The sequence below is a fragment of the Odocoileus virginianus genome, chromosome 13, assembly GCF_023699985.2.
Source record: "Odocoileus virginianus isolate 20LAN1187 ecotype Illinois chromosome 13, Ovbor_1.2, whole genome shotgun sequence".
NCBI lineage: Eukaryota > Metazoa > Chordata > Mammalia > Artiodactyla > Cervidae > Odocoileus > Odocoileus virginianus.
The window spans coordinates 11,831,343-11,850,275 of record NC_069686.1 but is presented as its reverse complement, the minus strand read 5'-3'; the positions used below and the strand labels follow the sequence as shown (position 1 = coordinate 11,850,275).

Here is an 18,933-nt window from a genome sequence, read left to right as displayed (position 1 = left end):
AAGTGTTAAACTTCTGACTGGGTTTCAGTCACTTTGCAATAAAATATTTCCAGTACTTGGCCCCACCAGCAGAAAGTCAAAGTCTGCCATTTCCTTGGCTTTTGTTTGACAGATGGACGTGCATATCTGTGTGGCACGGTGCGTTCCTGGGTTCAGGGTGTCTCCACAGGTCACTCCATTATTTTCCTTTTTCACTCACAGTAGTAACCCTTTTAAACTGTACCTTTCAGTATTCCATTTGCTGAGGAAATTGAGCTTCTCCTGGATCTCTTGATTGAAAGGGTACTTTTAAGAGGATTAGTGCTGATAGACAAGAAAGCAAAAATGATTTCTTCTCCCCGCTCTTTTAACAGTCCCGGGTTAGCTTTTCAAATAAAATTACGGATTTGTATAAAAACTATCCAGCCAATTTTAAAAGTAAAATGGAACGCCAATGGAACAGAAACAATATACTCACAATATGTTTAGTAAGCTATTATTCACATGAAAGCTTCCCTGATGAAGTGGATGGGGTGAGTTTAAATGACCCAACACCATGTGGTAAATTACTTTCATAAATTTGGCTTCAGAATGTAACTTTCAAGTGGGAGAAGAGGGACAAGAAACAATAGGGAGCATACCTGTAAACGACTAAGAAACTATCAGTTGTGGAGACGACTGGCCCATATCACACGCGTCTGGCAGAAGCATGTGCCCAGCTCATGTTAGCTGCCGCAGCAGGGCCACCTCAAAGGACATCTCATTAGACACAGCTCATTTCTCATTCAGTCTCTACAGTCCCATTTGCTTCAGCATCGACTGACATCAAATCACAGAATTTTACATGATTGCATTAACAGATGGTACAAACAAAATAAACCTGGCAATTTTAATCAGAGAATATTTGAAAGTCTGTTTTGCGCAGGAAATTTTTTTGGAAGAAATGTTTATGCTTTTGGAGAGCGGCAGTGAGCCCTTGAAAAGCTGAAAGTCTCTGATCATGCTGAGCTGGATTGCAAACAGGGTCAAAGTTTCTTCTCATGCCCCTTTCCCGGGCATCTGTGGCTGGCCTATACAAAAGCAAGGGTCATCTTGCTCTTGGATGAGTATCGAGTTCAGTGCCCACTGACCATCTGAACTCTGCCCTCACTGTGATACATTTCAGCAAAGACACAGACAGACTGCAAACAGGGGAAAGCTGTGATTTTGTGTATTCCCCTAGAGATAAAAAGAAGTACGGTGTTTCACCTCCCAGCCGTAAGGCAGAAATCATAGCTATTGATTCAAGGAGAGACTGCAGGTAAGAGAGGAGAAATGGAAATACACTTTTTATTCCAAACTTAGTAAGTGGTCTCCAGCAGAGCATTTTGCTTTCCTGAGCCTTACTTCCCTGCTGTGCAAAAACAGCCACCACCATTTCATATATGTCTCTGCTTCTCTAGTGAATCATCTATAAATTCAATGAATTCAATGGTGAATTGGCTGTGCTTCAAATTCCTGGATTTCAGGTGCTATTAAATTTTGGGTTTTTAGCTATATTTTCCATAATTACTTTACCAGGATTAGGACTGACAGTCTACAGCAGAAATGACAAATGTCATCAAAGTCATCTTTGAATAATAATTGCTGCTTTCTTTTTTCTCAGTCCATTCAAATATTTCCGAAGATGCAAGGAAAAAAAACACATTGCTTGGAAGTTTCTTGTTTCCTTTATTCTGTTCAGTGCTTGGCCACCAAGTGGAGCCTGTGGTTCAGCTACACAGATCAGGGTGCTTGTTGCTAAGACTGAAGCAAAAGGATGTGTGGCAGAATAAATTTTTTAAATCAAATAAAATCAAAACAAATTACACTCATAAGCAAAATCTTCAAAATAACATTTGGAGCAGAAAGACATTTATTTCTTCTTCCTTGGTTCAACACAGTTTTTAGATAAAAATTTAATTACACGGGAAGTCGGGAAGAAATTGTCCCAAGATTTGTGTTGTCTGAGAATCATTATTTTTTCTTTAGTGTCTTGTCCTTGTTTTTGTTAGATTTTTGTTCCTCTTAATCACATTTTCTTCAAGTTGATTAAGTAAGGAGCAGAGCTAGATTGGGGGGTATTGATATTTCCATTTTTTAAATCAAAATTAATAAAGTCTAGCTAGCCAAATTGTTTTCATCTAACATAATTTGCCTACAATCAGAGTGTGCCACTGGCTGACGAGGTGATCTCAGTTTATATTAATGTCTTCAAAAAACTTACTTTTTAATTTTCTAGAGAATCTGTTGGAGATACCTTCAGGATCTCAACATACAATTCAACCAGGGGGAGAATTTTTAGGTTTTGATGTTCGCTTCTTATGAAGATATTCCTAAATCGGATAGATTAAGTTGGGAAGGGGGAATCCATACAATTACCCACAAGGAACATCACATATAGATTAGAAAGAACAAAGACTCTTAGTTGCTATGAACAAGATCAATATAAGAAAACCAATTACATTCCTATATAGCAACAATAGACAATTATCTTTTCTAATAGAGATCCCATTTATCAAAGCAATAAAAATTACGAGGCAGTTATTTGTTCAAATATGGATTTGGCAGGCCTATTCTATGCCAAGAATTCTTCTAAATACTTCATCCAGGCCAGTGAATTAAGTAGTGGGGTAAGAGGGGAGCTCCAATGTTTGTGACGGTAGCTGTGTAACATGTTTCATTTTGTCTATAACCAATAAACATGATAAATCAGGGCCTTGTCTAGTTAGTCTGAAGATGATCACATTGTGGAATAAAGACACAAAGAGCAGGTTAGGGGCCTGACAGGTGCTATGGAGAGCAGGAGCTGTGTGCAGTGTTAAATACGGTGGTCAGGGTAGGCCTTTTCAAGTAGTGAGACTGTGCAAAGACAGGCAGGAAGTGAGGGGATGAGACAAGAGAGTCTCTGGAGAAACAATTTTCCAGGTGGAGGGCGCAGCTGGAGGCTTTCAGGTGTGAGTCTTCCTGCTGGGGTGGAGAAATAGCAAGGAGACAGGGTGATAGAGCTGAGCACCCCATGGAGGAAGCAGGAAGAGAAGCACAGTGGGTGCTGACTGGGGGTCCACAGGCAGCGGCTTGTAAACACTGAAGTCTTTTATTCCAAGAAAAGCTGAAGCTGTTGGAAGGCTTGGCGCTTAGGATCTGACTTAATTAAAAAATAAAATAAAAGCACAGGGCTGTCATTTGAGAATACTTTGCGGGTGGAGAGGTGCAAAGATGGAGGTGGGTCATTCCCCAGGACTACAGTGGAGATCATGAGAAATGATAGGCTATTCTAGATCTGCTTGGACGACATGACCCAGGTGATTTCCTGTGAGTGAGAGGAAGAAACAAGACTCTTCTGACCTGAGTGACTGAAAGGACTGAATTGCCCTTAAGTGCGATGTACAAAGCTAGACAGAAGACATTTTTGAGTGTGAAGAAGAAAAATTCAGTTTATGACATCCTCTGGATTCTCTCTAGAGAGAATGTGCTTAAGTTCCTAAACTCAGTACTCACCACTGACCTTTAGACACACATGTACACACATGCATATGGATACACACTCACATAAACTCACATTCCACCAGCAAATACTCTCACAGTTTCCTCTCAAATATATCCTAAGCCTTTTAGACCAGAACAGTCTATTCCAAAGGACTGTGAAAAAAACAGAGATTATCAAGTTGCCTATAAGCAAAAGAAGATCCCAAACCTAAAAAAGCAACAAGAAGCTAAACACTCAGAAGCTTCAAATACATTTTTAAATGTGCAGATGTGTGGGTAACATACACAACCAGTGGTTCTTCTTGTTCTCAGAATCCAGAAGCAAAATGAGTGCAGAACGTAGCTACCATAAAGGTTAAGTGATGCCATACCTCAATCCCAGACAGCAGGAATGGCACAAAGAAATGGTGCAAAACCCTTGACGGATACAACCCATTCAGTTTTCAAAAGTCCTGCATTGTGACAGATAACAAGCAACAGGACTTTTTGCGATCAAACAGTGTTCATACCAATATAATTTCCCTGTACTGTTTCCCTTTACTCTGCAGATAATTCATCCAGGGTGAGAGGTGCCTAACCCTTTCTGATTATTCCCTAAAAGTCCCCTTGTGAGTTTTTCCTCTAAGTCTTTCTCAGTCTGGGTTCCCAGTTACTTACTGAACATGGTGGTTTAGTTACTAAGTCATGTCCGACTCTTGTGACCCCATGGACTGTGGCCCACCAGGCTCCTCTGTCCATGGGATTCTCCAGGCAAGAATACTGGAGTGGATTGCCATTTCCCTCTCCAGAGGAATCCTCCCGATCCAGGAATCCAACCCTGGTCTCCTGCATTACAGACTCTTCACCAACTGAGCTATGAGGGAAGCCCAAATGTCATGATAGGTACTGAACAAATGGATGAATGAACACATGGATGAATGAGTGAATGAATTAATGAATGAAAGCAATTTAGGTTTGGAGCAAATATAACTTTCTTTTCCCAGAACCTTGTTTATCCCTCAGAGGTATTGGATGTAAACTGTGAACATTTTATGGAATTATAGACAGGTTCTGAGAAAAACTGAAATCTAAAAGGATTATTTATTTTGTTATTAGACACATGTTCTCATATTAATCATATAAGAATAAAAATCTTTAAGTCTCTTTATCACTTAGATACGGAGTCTAAAAACATCAAACTTGTAGAAATAGAGTAGAAAAGTGATCGCCAGGGGCTGGGGAGGAGGAAAGAAAGAGACAATGGTGAGAGAGAACAAACTTCCATCTATAAGATGAATAAGTTCTGAGAATCTAATGTAAAACATGATGACTACAGTTAACACTGTACTATACAACTGAAATTTGCTAAGAGTACATTAAACTATATAATTAAAATTTACATACACACAACGATAAATATGTGAGGTGATGGATGTGTTAATTAACTAGATGGGGGAATCCTCTCACAATGTTACATACATGTAAGACATCATTATGATCAACACTGTAAATATCTTACAATTTTGTGTCAGTTATATGTCAATAAAACTGAGTTCCACAGGAACTTCTAAAAAGAAGACTGGAGTTGAGAAAAGGCATAAGAGTTGGAGATCTTTCAAAAGGTCCAGAAATCATTAAGATAAAACCTATATTATCATTGTGGGATTAGATAACTTCATACAAGCAAAATATGAAATACAAAAGGAGCCACATTTTAAGCATTATATGTAAAGAGAATGGAAGAAGAGATGGCATTGAGAAAGGTTTAGAAGGAACCACCAGACAGACGGGAGAACCAGAGAAGGCGGTGTCTCAGGCACGAAGGGCACAGAGTGCTTCAAGCCATCTGTTCCTTGAGAAAGAACAGCTTTTCCTAATGCATGCAAAGGATTAATGGGTGGGGAGGTGAAGGGAAGCAGAAGATGAAGCAGTTGTATTCATTTTCTAGGGTTCTTGTAACAAAGTACAGTTGACCTTTGAACAGGATGAATTTGAACTACAAGGATCTGCTTATATACAGATTATTTTTCAGTACACATACTACTATGTTTATGATCTGTGGTTGGTTGACTCTGTGGATGTGGTATCCATGGATATGGAGGGCTGATTGAGAGACTCAAGCATCCATAGATTTTGGTATCTGCAGGGGTATCTTGGAAGAACCAGTCCTCCATGGATACTGAAGGACATGTGTACAAAAAACAGTGAATTGAACAACAGAAAATTAGCCTCTCACAGTCCTGGAGGTTAGTCTGGGGTCAAGCCTGAAATCAAGGTGTCAGCAGTATTGGTCCCTTCTCAGGGCTGTGAGGATATAATCTGTTTCAGGCATCTCTCTTGGCCATGTAGATGCTTATCTTCTCCTTTTGTCCCTTCATATCATCTTCTCTCTATGCATGTCTGCCTGTGTTCAAATTTCCCTTTTTGATAAGTCATATTGAATTAGGGCCCACTCTAATAACCTCATCTTAACTAATTACATAGGCAATAACTCTATTTCCAAATAAAATCACATTCTGAGAGACCAGGGGTTAGGACTGCAATGTGTAAATGTTGGTGGACCTGATGCAACCTATCAGAATAGTCACAAAAAGGCAGAATAAATGTTGAGCAGCAATGTTTGTTTTATATTTTGTGAGAGACTAAAATGTAATTGAAAGAAGAGAAGGGGTGACTGAATATGAGGTATTAAGAATGAAGAGAGATACAAAATGAAGAGGTGGGAAAGGTGGGGTTTAGAAGAATGGATAAAGGCTTACATTTGGAAAAGAGAGGAATGAGAAAAACATTTGGAGAAGAGAAGTGGAATAAGAGACAAAAAGAACAGGGAAGAAAAGAGTCAAGAGGTCTCACTTTGTATGACTAAGTGACTGTGAAGCTAGGTAAAGGCTGGATGAGAATTTTAAAAGAGACAGAAAGATTCAAACGGGTTGTTGTGGGGACAAAGCAGGGAATCAACAGTGAATAATTGCTTCCCTGGTGGTAAAGAGACTGCCAGTAATGCAGGAGACCTGGGTTTGATCCCTGGGTCAGGAAGACCCCCTGGAGAAGGAAGTGGCTACCCACTCCAGTATTCTTGCCTGGAAAATTCCATGGACGGAGGAGCCTGGCAGATTACAGTCCAGTGGGTATCAAAGAGTCAAACACAACTGAGTGACTAACTTTCACTTTACCACTTTCAAAGAAGAGAATTTATAAGGCTGACTGATAATAGATCATTTACTTTTTAAATAGATCTAATCCAGAAAAAGTGTACTAACTGTTTCATCTTCTCTGAGAAGCAAGAAGATGGGTGATTCTTCTTTGAGAAGAAGAGAAAATGGGTGACTGAATCTACTCACAAATAGCCTTTTTCCACCCTGAATGGTATAAAGAGGGAAGCCAGAGGGATCGGGTGGAGAGGGAGGTGGGAGGGGGGATCAGGATGGGGAATACTTGTAAATCCATGGCTGACTCATGTCAATGTATGACAAAAACCACTACAATATTGTAAAGTAATTAGCCTCCAACTAATAAAAATAAATGAAAAATAAATAAATAAAAATTTAAAAAATTAAAAAATTACTTGCCACACACATGCAAAAAAAAAAAAAAAAAAGGGGGGGAAGCCAAACAAAACAGTGAAGGAAAGCAGAGGAGGATGAGAGCACTTTGGGTAAGCCATAAAAACAAGTGTGGCCACAGGAGTGCAAAGTTGAAGTGAAGGCCTTTGGAGTAAAGAATGTCACAGAAATCTAAGGTCACTGCACTGAATGTCACCAAACGGATGCTAAATTAGCACAGAAAGATTGTAATGATTTAAGGTGTGACTGTGTTAAGACATGCTTCCCTGATAGCTCCAGTAGTAAAGAATCTGCCTGCCAATGCAGGAGACGCAGGTTCAATCCCTGGGTAAAGAAGATCCCCTGGAGAAGGAAATGGTAACCCAATCCAGCATTCTTGCCTGGGAAATCCCATGGACAGAGGAGCTAGGTGGGCTTATAGCCCGTATGGTTGCAAAAGAGTCAGACACGACTGAGCAACTAAACAACAACATATTAAGACATAATAACATGGCTTTTCAGGTGTCCACCTCAAATAGATTCAACTTCACTATTATTACTATGATAGTAATATTACCTTGAGTTAGAATAGTAACTTTACGAAGTCATGCTTTGTGGAAATTTTTATTTAAGGGCTAACAAATGACAAGAAGGAGGAGGGCAAGGAGAAGGAGGAGAAGAAAAGGAAAAAGAAAAAGTATATATAGGAAGAATGTTTATAAAAGTCATAACCAAGAAAACAAAAAAATTCTAAGCATTTAAACTTAATGAGCTGGTAAAGGTTTCATAAGAAGGTGACAGTTGGTAGGTCTGAACCTTGTGATCATACAGTACAATATTCTTTATTTGCTTTCTTAATTCATCCCCTTAGATGGGCATAAACATTTCTGAGAAACTTTCTCAGTTAAATTTCCCTTGGAAATGAAAGTACACAGTTCACTAAGCTTTAAATTAACCCATAAGTTAAGGCTCAAGTATGGTTACAAAGTGAAAAACCCCATCATTTTATAGATTTTCCCAATGCTTGCAGGCAAATTCAATACTATTTATACATATTTTTGCCTGCTAGTAATTAAATTGTTTCTAATTTATGTTCTGTGAAAAATGACATCTGCTTTTAATTGGGAAGTTCATTAAAAAATCAGACAAGTAAAACAAATTATTCACTAAAATGAAGACAGAGGAATTGAAATGCACTAATGCAGGTGTCTCTACTGTTTGGAGATTCAGTTAATTTCTGCCTTGAGACATTTCAGATTCAGACTCCATTTTATTTTTTAAGTTAGATGAAACATTATAAAAGTAACAAATACTTCTTCATTTTGTAGACTTTCCTTATAATCATCACAGATGATGTCAGCTGATTAACTGAAGCAATATATATTTAGGTGGTTATACCATTTCTTTTGCATACCTTCAGTAAAGGAATTTGGGGATGTAATAGAATTTCAAATAGAAGAATAGTCAGCTTCTTTATTGAGGTTAATAAATACCACAGTGAGAAGAAACTAGCCAACAATGATTGTGAAATACTTTGAAACTATTTGGACAACATGGGAACTATAAATATACGAACTCTAGATATTTCTACACACTTCCTGAACTACCTAAGAGACCTACAAGTAGCTCCTTTTGTACAAAATAGTTCAGGAAAGTGCTTTTTCTGTGGAAATATTTCTATTTTTAAAAAGGAACAATCAAATTTTAAATACTTCTCTTTTGATCTTCAATTACCTGAGTGATAAATGCAAGCAACAAAAATAAATTAACTTTTAAGCTCAGAAATCATGTCCACACACCTAAAGAAACACAAAGGTTTATTTAGACTTACATCTTTCAAGGTCTTACAATGACCCAATATTTCAACTCCATCACTTAAACTCCCTTTCATTCTACTGCAGTTCTCTCCTTCATAATGTTTGTCACCCAAAGGGTAGTACAGAGACTGATAGCATCAATATTACATTGAAATTTGTTAGAAATGCAGATACTCAAGTCTCAGCCCAAATCTCATGAATGACAATATGCATTTTAACATCCCTGGGTAATTCATGAATACACTTTAGTTTTAGGTTTAGCTCTGGTCTAAAATACAGTGAAAGAAAGTCTTTTTACCATTAGATAGATGAACAAGAGACAAATGATTATGGAGGGGAAATTAACAGATTATATGACCTTATATATAGAAAATTTTAAGGGGTTCTAAGAAAAACTATTAGAGCTATTTCAGGGTACAATATTAACACACAAATCACTGTCCCTCTATAGACTATAAATGAATAACTTGAAAAGGAAATGAAGAAAAACTTTCATTTATAATAGGATCAAAAAGAATAAAACACTTCAGAATAAATTTAAGGGGGTGCAAGATCCATATGCTGAAAATGATTAGGAAAAAAAAACTACTGAAAAAGTTAAGAAGAGCTAAATAAGTGGAAAGATATCCTGTGATCATAGATCAGAAAACCTAATGTTGCTAAAAAGACAATACGTCATCTACAAATTCCTCTCAGAATCTCAGTGGCCTCTTTTTTAAGAATGGTGAAGTATATTCTAACATGTAGAACAGCAGAGACCCCTGAATAACCATAACAATCTTTGAAAAGAACAAAGTTAGAGAACTCAGTTTCAAATCTTACTACAAAAACTACGGTAATCAAAACAGTGTGGCATTGGCATAAGGACAGACATATAAATCAATGAAATAGAAGTGAGAGTTCAGAAATAAACCTATGCATTTGTGGTCAGTTAGAAGGCAATGGCACCCCACTCCAGTACTCTCGCCTGGAAAATCCCGTGGACGGAGGAGCCTGGTGGGCTGCAGTCCATGGGGTCTCTAAGAGTCAGACACAACTGAGCGACTTCACTTTCACTTTTCCCTTTCATGCATTGGAGAAGGAAATGGCAACCCACTCCAGGGTTTTTGCCTGGAGAATCCCAGGGACGGGGGAGCCTGGTGGGCTGCCGTCTATGGGGTCACACAGAGTCGGCCACAACTGAAGTGACTTAGCAGCAGCAGCAGTAGTCTCAATAAGGGTGCCAAGACTATTCAATGGGGAAAGAATAGTCTCTTCAACAAATTGTGCTGGAATAATGATATCTGCATGTAAAGAATGACCCTTCCTTTACATCATACATATAAATTAGCTCAAAATGGAGCAAAACCTAAATGTAAGCACTAAAGCCACAAAATTATTAGGAAAAAAAAACACAGGAATAAATCTTCATGACCTTGGATCTGTCAATAGTTTCACAGGTTTGACATCAAAAGCAAAAGCAAGAAAATTAAAAATAAACCGGACTTTCTCAAAATTAAAAACTTTTGTTCATCAAAGCACACTACAGGCAAAGGGAATGAATAGACATTTCTTCAAAGAAGATATTCAAATGGTCATGAAAAGATATTCAACATCACGAGTTTTTAGCTATTTGTTGGTTAGTCACCAAGTCACGTCCAACTCTTTTGAGACCACATGGACTGTAGCCTGCCCAGCTCCTCTGTCCATGGGATTTCCCAGGTAAGAATACTGGAGTGGGTTGCCATTCCCTTCTCTAAAGGATCTTCCCAACCCAGGGACTGAACCCATGTCTCCTGCATTATCAGGCAAATTCTTTACCACTGAACCACCTATTGGCTATTAGGGAAATACAAATAAAAATACTGCTATTGCATAGTATTTCACATACACACACTACGATGTCTAGGAAAAAAATTTTTTTAATATAAGAACAAGATCATAAAGTAAGTTTTGGCAAGGATGCGAAGTTAAAAGCACTGTACATGGTAGGAACTGTACATGTGTTCCCACTGATGGTGGGAACAAAAAATGGTGCAGCTGCTATGAAAATAGTATAGTGATTCCTCAACAAATTAAATATAGTATATTTATACAGTAGAATATTATTCTGTCATAAAAAGTAATCATGTATCAATACAGGCTACAATATGGATGAACCTTGAAAACATACTAACTTAAAGAAATCAGACACAAAAGGCAATTTGTATGATTCCATTTACAACATATCCAGAATAAGTCAGTCCATGGAAAGTTGATTAAGGATCATCACGGGAAGAGGGAGAGAGGAATAAATTGTTTAATGGGTATGGTGTTCCTTTTTAGGGCCATAGAAGTATCCTGTAGCTAGATAATGGGACAGTTACACAACACTGTGAGTTTACTAAATGTCACTATAGGCAAGATTATATATTATATTTACTTTACAATCTTTTTTTATTAAGCCTCTATTATGTTGTGCTTGCGTGAGGCATCATGCTAAGTACTAGTGTATGAGAATACAATAATACTCAATAATACAACAACTGCATGAATTAGGTACAATTATTACCCTCTTTCACAAAAGGGGGAACTTAGGTTCACATGTAGAAGAAATCTGCCCCAGAGTATATCAGAAGTAAGCAGAAATGCTAGGATTTAACTCTAGGCCCTGCGAGTGTACCATTCACTCCAGTGCCATATTTTGAGATACTATGCATTGCTGCCTCAATACAGTATATGCTGTATCTACACAGTTTAGTAATAAGCAGTCGTTAAGAAGCATACTTGAAATATGCATTTGAATAGAGGAATGCTTATGAGATAATGTTAATTGAAAAAACCACACTGCAAAACAACAGATAGACAGTTTTGCATATAGACACACATGCAGTGTATACACACACAGATACATATATGTTTGGAATACTCAGTTTTTTTATATGTTTTATATTGCCTTGTTGTTTACATTTACACACACACACTATGAGTGATTTTAATTTTCTCTAGTTTTCAGTTCTGAAGTTCAGTCGCTCAGTCGTGTCCGACTCTTTGCAACCCCATGAACCGCAGCACGCCAGGCCTCCCTGTCCATCACCAACTCCCGGAGTCCACCCAAACTCAAGTCCACTGAGTTGGTGATGCCATCCAACCATCTCATCCTCTGTCATCCCCTTCTCCTCCTGCCCTCAATCTTTCCCAGCATCAGGGTCTTTTCAAACGAATCAGTTCTTCACATCAGGTGGCCAAAGTATTGGAGTTTCAGCTTCAACATCAGTCCTTCCAGTGAACACCCAGGACTGATCTCCTTTAGGATGGACTGGTTTTAGGTATGTCTAATTTTTCCAAAATGAGAGAGTATTATGTGGTCAAAAAAATAAAACAATAAACATATTTTTAAGGAGCCACATTCTTGAGGTGGTTCTATTGATGACAATTATGTGTTTAAATTATTCAAATAACCTTGCAAGAGACTCTGCTTTACTTCCTTATCTCATAGTTTTAAATATTTTGTAGCTTTAAGCTTGACTTTTTCCTCTGAATAAACTTTCTGTGGGACCTAAGCACTGATATTTTTTTAAAATCTCCAAATAATATTATTTGAAGGAACTTGAGGCCAAGATCACAAATCCAATTTATGAAATCACTCGGCAACAGCTGGAAAATATTTTCAATGACTTGGAAAATTGGATTAGATGATGAATCATGGAAGACAGTTTTAATCTTGAAGTTCAGAAATGTGAATTCTACTATATTAAAACATTGAAGATGATGTTTCTTTATACCATTTTCAGTTTGTTTTCCTTATGAACTTCAAAGATTATTTGGTATCAAGGACTTTATCAATAATATATAGTCATCTATGAAAATTAATGGTTTCCCGGTGGCTCAGTGGTAAAGAAGCTGACTGCCAATGCAGGAGATGCAGGTTTGGTCCCTGGGTCAGGAAGATTCTCTGGAGAAGGAAATATCAATCTGCTCCAGTATTCTTGCCAGGATAATCCCATGTACAGAGGAATTTGGTGGGCTACCATCCATGAGGTCACAAAGAGACACGACTTAGCGATTGAGTATGCATACATGAAAATTAATGAGAATATGAACATACATGAAATATATGGGAAAATTCTCTAAGTCAGTGTCTCAAACTTGAGACTTTGCATGTCTAATGATTTCCAGATGCTGCTGTCTAGTAACCACACCCTAAATAAGGCTTTATGTGGTCTCCTTTAAGCCTTTAAAATAGTCATTCGTAACTTCCCTTTCAAAAGATATTATATCCCACCTACAGTTACTCTCATTCAAACTTCAGTTGTTTCCTGAGACATTTTTTGCCTTCAGCATCATGTCCTTCCATTCTTGTCATTCAGATTTTTTCCAAGGTAATCTAAAATGCAAATTGAGTTAAGCTACTACTCCACTTACATTGTATGTATCTTATTGCTCATCTGGTCTCAAACCCAAATGCTTACAGGAGAAAGGTATATAATGTAAGCAACTGAAGCAAAAGCGGCAGAGGAGGTCAGTGAGGAATTGTGGGGACTAAGCAAGCTGAAGCACACACTCCTGTCCAAAGGAAATAGCTATTGCTGGGCTCCAGCCAAGAGTTGCTAGGTCTATGTGAAAAGATGAACTTGACATTACCACGTCTTCCATTTTTTAAAAGGAGCAGGAAATCTGGATTTAATTTTTGATAAAAACGTCATTATCTTAAGATTGGTAGTGAATTTTTAAAAATCCTGATTCCACCCCCCCCCCAAAACAAACTACATAAAATCTCCAGGCATGAGATCTAGATGTCAGTATTTTTTCAAAGCCCTTGTGTAAAGTAATTCTAATGTGTACCAACTGCAAAGGGCCTCAACTGAAGCGAGAGTGGACATTATAAAATTTGGGGATTATAGTCCACCATGGTGGTATAAAAATGACTTTAAATTGAAGATAGCTAAACATTTAGCAGCAGCAGAAAGAAGTATTACCTAAACTTAAACGAAACCTTCTATACAGCTTCCCATGACCCCTTCCCAGGCAGTTTTCTGACTGAAAGGAGGCTGACACGGTGCTAAGTAACTATGAGTTTGGCTGCCACAAACCCTCCCTCGGGACACCCCTAGCCAGGAAGAAGACAGACTGCTCATCTACCATCAAGAAGCCAAATAAAATCTTCCCTATTCTCCCACTGAAGCCCTAAAAACTTTTCTTTTGAAAAATTGATCTTCGTAAAACTTTACTTTGGGCTATTTCATGAGTTTTCCATTACTGGAACTTCCCATGTACACCATGTTAAAATAAACCTTGTCTTTACCCCTGTTAATCTGTATATTTTCAGCTAATTTGCAGGGCCCTAAACACTGGACCCAAATTGGAAAAGGTTTCCTCCCGACAGAATTAAATGTTGGTTGCTGAAGGCAGTTCTTCGATAAACATTTTTTCTGATGTACAGAAGAAGGAATGATTATGTCTTCTCAAAGAAGACAATAAAGAAGTGTTTGTTAATATATTATTTTAATAGCCCCTACAAACAACTCTGAGCTCCAAACTTTGAATTCAAGCCTTGGGGCACCAAACTGACACAGGATAAAACCTGAGTATTTAAGGTTCTTAACCAAAGGGTGGTTTATAATCATCCATGCCTGCTATTTCTTTACCTGTTCTATATATAAAAGGAAAATATTTTTCATGTTTAAAGAAAGTATAATTTAATACTCATCGTTAAAATTAGTCACAGTTAAAAGTTGTATTAAAATTTTTTTTGAGTTCATTTCTTTCAGTACAAGTATAAATAGAGTTTATTAAAATATTTGAAAGTTGTCATATTTTGTATTTGAATGCATTCCAGGAAGCAATGAGAGAGGAATTTTCAATGTTTATTTAAAAGGAACATACTGAGTAGACTAACAAGCAATACAGAACAACTCACTGCCGTTTGCCTTAGCTGTCAGAACAGAAACACCTACTTTCCTCTGTGTTACCAGATTATCTATATGTGGTTCATTAATGAGTCCTCAGCTTCAGGCCTTATATCTATGTTAAATCTCCTTTGAAAGAAACATTCCCCTTCTTATCCTTATACCCATACTTCAATAAAATAAACTAAAATCCAAGTGTAATATTCTGCTTCCTGCGTAAGGACATAAAAAATTGGATTCCTCCTCTAAGAATGAGGAATGTCATTGTTAAAAACCACAGATATGGCTAAGGAGAATGTTTGACCAGCAAAGGTCTCTAGGTCCTTTCAAAACCCGAATGTTGTAAACAGGACCAGCACTGTGGGTAAGTGACCTGTGCCACACGGCATTCGTTTAGAAGGCCCCATACTTGGTTTAATATGCTGCTGCTGCTGTATTGAAATTTCAGTAACTTTTTGAGAAAAGCTTCCATATTTCCATTTTAAACTGGATCCTACAAATTATATAGCTTTTCCTTCCTGCAAAGGCTGACAAAGCAAAGGTAAAGTTTATAGAGAAGAACCTCCCTTGAGGGGTGAGTTCTCAGGGTCAGGGCGACGTGGCTTTCTGGAGTAGAGTAAGCTCAGACGCCTTAGACAGGAGAGAGGCCAGGGGACAGCTTTCTGGGTGTGATGCCTTCTGTCCCCACCTGCCTGGTCATTGTTTGCCAATGTACCTTTTCAGGAAAGAACATCAGAGCCCCAGCCCAGTACCAGCCAGAGGAGATAAACAGGAAGGGACTGGACTCTGACCAGGCGGACAGCTCACATATGAAAGAGAAGCAGCCCGACTCTTTGTTAGCGTGCCTCTTCAACTCTCCCTCAGGTGAGCTGAGGAGAATATGGGAAATGGGTCTTTGGAACAAAGCAGGGTTCAGAGTCCAACCAGTGGGAGGTCCTCCTAGGAGTCCCCTCCTTTGCGTGTGTCTGGGATCAAGGAGCAAACCAGAAATGGTAGCCCTAATACTAACAACAAGCTCTCAGAGGCATCTCCTTGTACCTTGAGGCCAATTCACCCAGAAAAGGCCAAGCTGGGCTTCACCCCTCCATGCCTTGATGGTTGCTGATATCCCGAGGGGATGTTAGTTAACTCACAGGGGAAGGTAACACCTGACGCACAAAATACAAACTGAAGTACGTAAGTGTGAGAACTGAGAGTCAAACTGGACAGACCCAAAATTTAATATATGAAGAAAGCACACATTAGGATATAAAGAAGGACATTAGATAGATGAAGCAGGAAAAAAATGATGACGCAGAATCAGTGTGAGGGATTGGGCATGAAAAACCTAATAGCTGAAGTGGAGAAGTCAGCAGAAAAGTTGAGCAGCAGGGAGTTCAGTAGAAGAGTCAGTGGACTAGAAGGTCAAGTATTGTAAGGAATGAAGAAATGGAAGGCGACCAACATTATGAAGGGTAGAATTAAGACATTAGTATCTATATGTTTCGGGACTTTCCAAAGTTATCCTGCATCTAGAAATTATCATAGTGAAGATCACAAAGGATTAGGTAAGTTAGATGCAACCAGTGTTGTGGAAAGAAACACAAGAAATCTATGCCCTAATAGAATTCATGCAGATTGAAAATATGTAACTCTGTATACATTTTAAGAATGGGAATATGTCTAAAGACATAGACTGTTAGAGTAGATGCCTATGAGAATGGGGATATGAGGAAGATAAAGATTAAGGGAAAATAATAAATCAACAAGCCAACCCTGAGATCTAGGATGAACTAGAGTTTGTGTAACTTTACGCTGTTGGTGATGGACAGGGAGGCCCGGCGTGCTGTGATTCATGGGGTCACAAAGAGTTGGACACGACTGGGCGACTGAACTGAACTGAACTGACACTGAGGACCAAACACTTAAAAATAAATACAGAAAGATAAGGATGGCTAGATAGGTAAAAGGAGGCTAAGTCACTCACTACTTACTGAGTATATGGAGTAATACTCAGCTTCTGTATGAGATCTATAACTAGTTTCTGGGTGACTCAGGACCCTGAAAAGTCATAGTCAACTTGTCTGAAACAAGGAGCAGCTTATATTCTGAAAGTCCATTTGTAGTAGCAGTGAATACTTTAAATCAGTATCAAGATTTAAGAACTTTCTGTTATTAATATCTTGGGTAGTTGATAGTTGTAGGTACAGCTAAATCATGAAGCTCTGGAAAACAATGGGCCAACACTACTAGGCAATGGTTGAACATAAGGACATCAAAGCAAATACATTTTTATATGTTTGGGAGGATGGGTTTGGAGGGGTGGTGGGAGGGGAAGCGGCAGGTTGCGTTTACCTAGGACAGGTTTTTTTAAAAATCAAAATGGAGCACCAGAAAACTTGGAAAATCTTTACAGACTCTCACATGTACAAATAAGTCAATTTCCAAACAACAAGACACAATGGCAAGAGGAACACTGCTAGAGGTTATTCTGCTCCTCCTGCTCTCAACACTTGATGGTTCCATTTTACACATATAAGCACCTCCAAGTGGTTGCCTGACTGGTAGCAATTACTTTTTGCAAAACTAAGAACATGAAACAAGTTAAGGAAAATACGAATGCAAACAGCGAGCAAACTATACATACGAGTTTTTACTACACCACTGTATTACCTATAGAAGTGTATTCAAGAGAAGTCCATGCAGTTTTTAGTTATTTTTTTTAATGAATCTCTTACCTTTGCTTTTATTATCAGTTCTTCATGCTTACGAATAAGCTCCTCATTGTCTGAAAGAGATGTACCTAGACCTTGTTCCTCTAAATCTCTTATAGTTTTCTGAAACCAACAAGTGACCTAGGTAAGAAGCAACAAAGAGAGGTCAAATTTCAGCTATTAGAATGAATGAATCAAAATTCTCCACATTTTCAAAACATAAACTACTTCAATTTCTTTTTATATAAACTCATGTGTTTCATTCATATGATCAGGTTTTTTCTTCATTTCAATCTTTTCATTTTTCTTCATTTCAGTCTCTACATGCTTAAGAGAAAAAGCAAAATAATACCCCCAAATTACAAAAACAACATATCATTTCACTGGATCACATAGCATGAAGAAAATAATTCAAATTCAAAATCTCCTAACAAACAAGAACCAAAATAGATCCCACACAATCTATAAACCATGCATTCTTTCAGAATATAAATCTTTTCTGTATAAGATGATCAATCTGAGTATATTACATAGTTATGTGAAGATATTAAATAGCATTTGTAGAACTATATTTCTACTATTAGAAGACAATGCACAAATACCTAGTTTGCTACAACTCCTGAATATCTATATCCAAAAAAAAATGAATGGAGAAGCTACTAAAATTCCATAGACCTTATAAATGGCTAAGGACATAACTTACATTCATTTGGACTTGATTTGCAATATGCACCTTACACAGTGGTAAAACAACAAATAATAAAAGACATAAAAGAAGCTGCGTTTTTTAAGAATGATCATATAAGTTGACATGAGACTGATAAAAAAAAATTCCCTGATAACTCAGTTGGTAAAGAATCCACCTGCAACACAGGAGACCCCAGTTTGATTCCTGGGTTGGGAAGATCTGCTGGAGAAGGGATAGGCAATATAAACCAGTCAATCCTAGAGGAAATCAGTCCTTAATATTCATTGGGAGGACTGATGCTGAGACTGAAGCTTTGATACTTTGGCCACCTGATGTGAAGAACTGATTCATTGTAAAAGACTCTGATGATGGGAAAGATTGAAGGCAAGAGGAGAAGGGGACAACACAGGATGAGATGGTTAGATGGCATCATCGACTCAATAGACATGAGTTTGAGCAAACTCTGGGAGTTGGTGAGGACAGGGAAGCCTGGCGTGCTGCAGTCCATGGGGTCGCAAAGAGTTGGATAGGACTGAGCAACTGAACTGAACTGAGACCGATAACATGTGACCCCAGGATACAGATTCTTTATCCCAATTAAAGGAGAGTTGGATTTTTACTCTCAAATCTTATACAGCATTATTCTTATGATCACATCATAGCTACTGATTCCTAAGAACCCACTACATGCTAGATAGTTTGCTAGTTGTTTTCTGGGTATCATCTCTTTTTCTCTTAACAACTCTGTAACAAGTATGATACTATATTGACCTTGCAGAGATGAACAGAGGTTAAGCAACTTGTCTAGGGCCAATAGTAAATGGCAGAGCTAGGATTTGTCCCCAAACCTGTATTATTCCA

General features: G+C 38.1%; 1 protein-coding gene across 6 annotated transcripts in view; it reads right to left on the bottom strand.

The window, feature by feature from the left end:
• Window positions 1–18,933, bottom strand: part of CCDC141 (coiled-coil domain containing 141) — a 219,691-nt gene that overhangs the window by 107,783 nt on the left and 92,975 nt on the right. For all 6 annotated transcript variants that reach the window (XM_070475945.1, XM_070475947.1, XM_020903873.2 and 3 more), the window contains exon 6: window positions 17,409–17,525. In XM_070475945.1, the coding sequence (XP_070332046.1) occupies window positions 17,409–17,525 (117 nt within the window). The remainder of the gene's footprint in view (window positions 1–17,408; window positions 17,526–18,933) is intronic.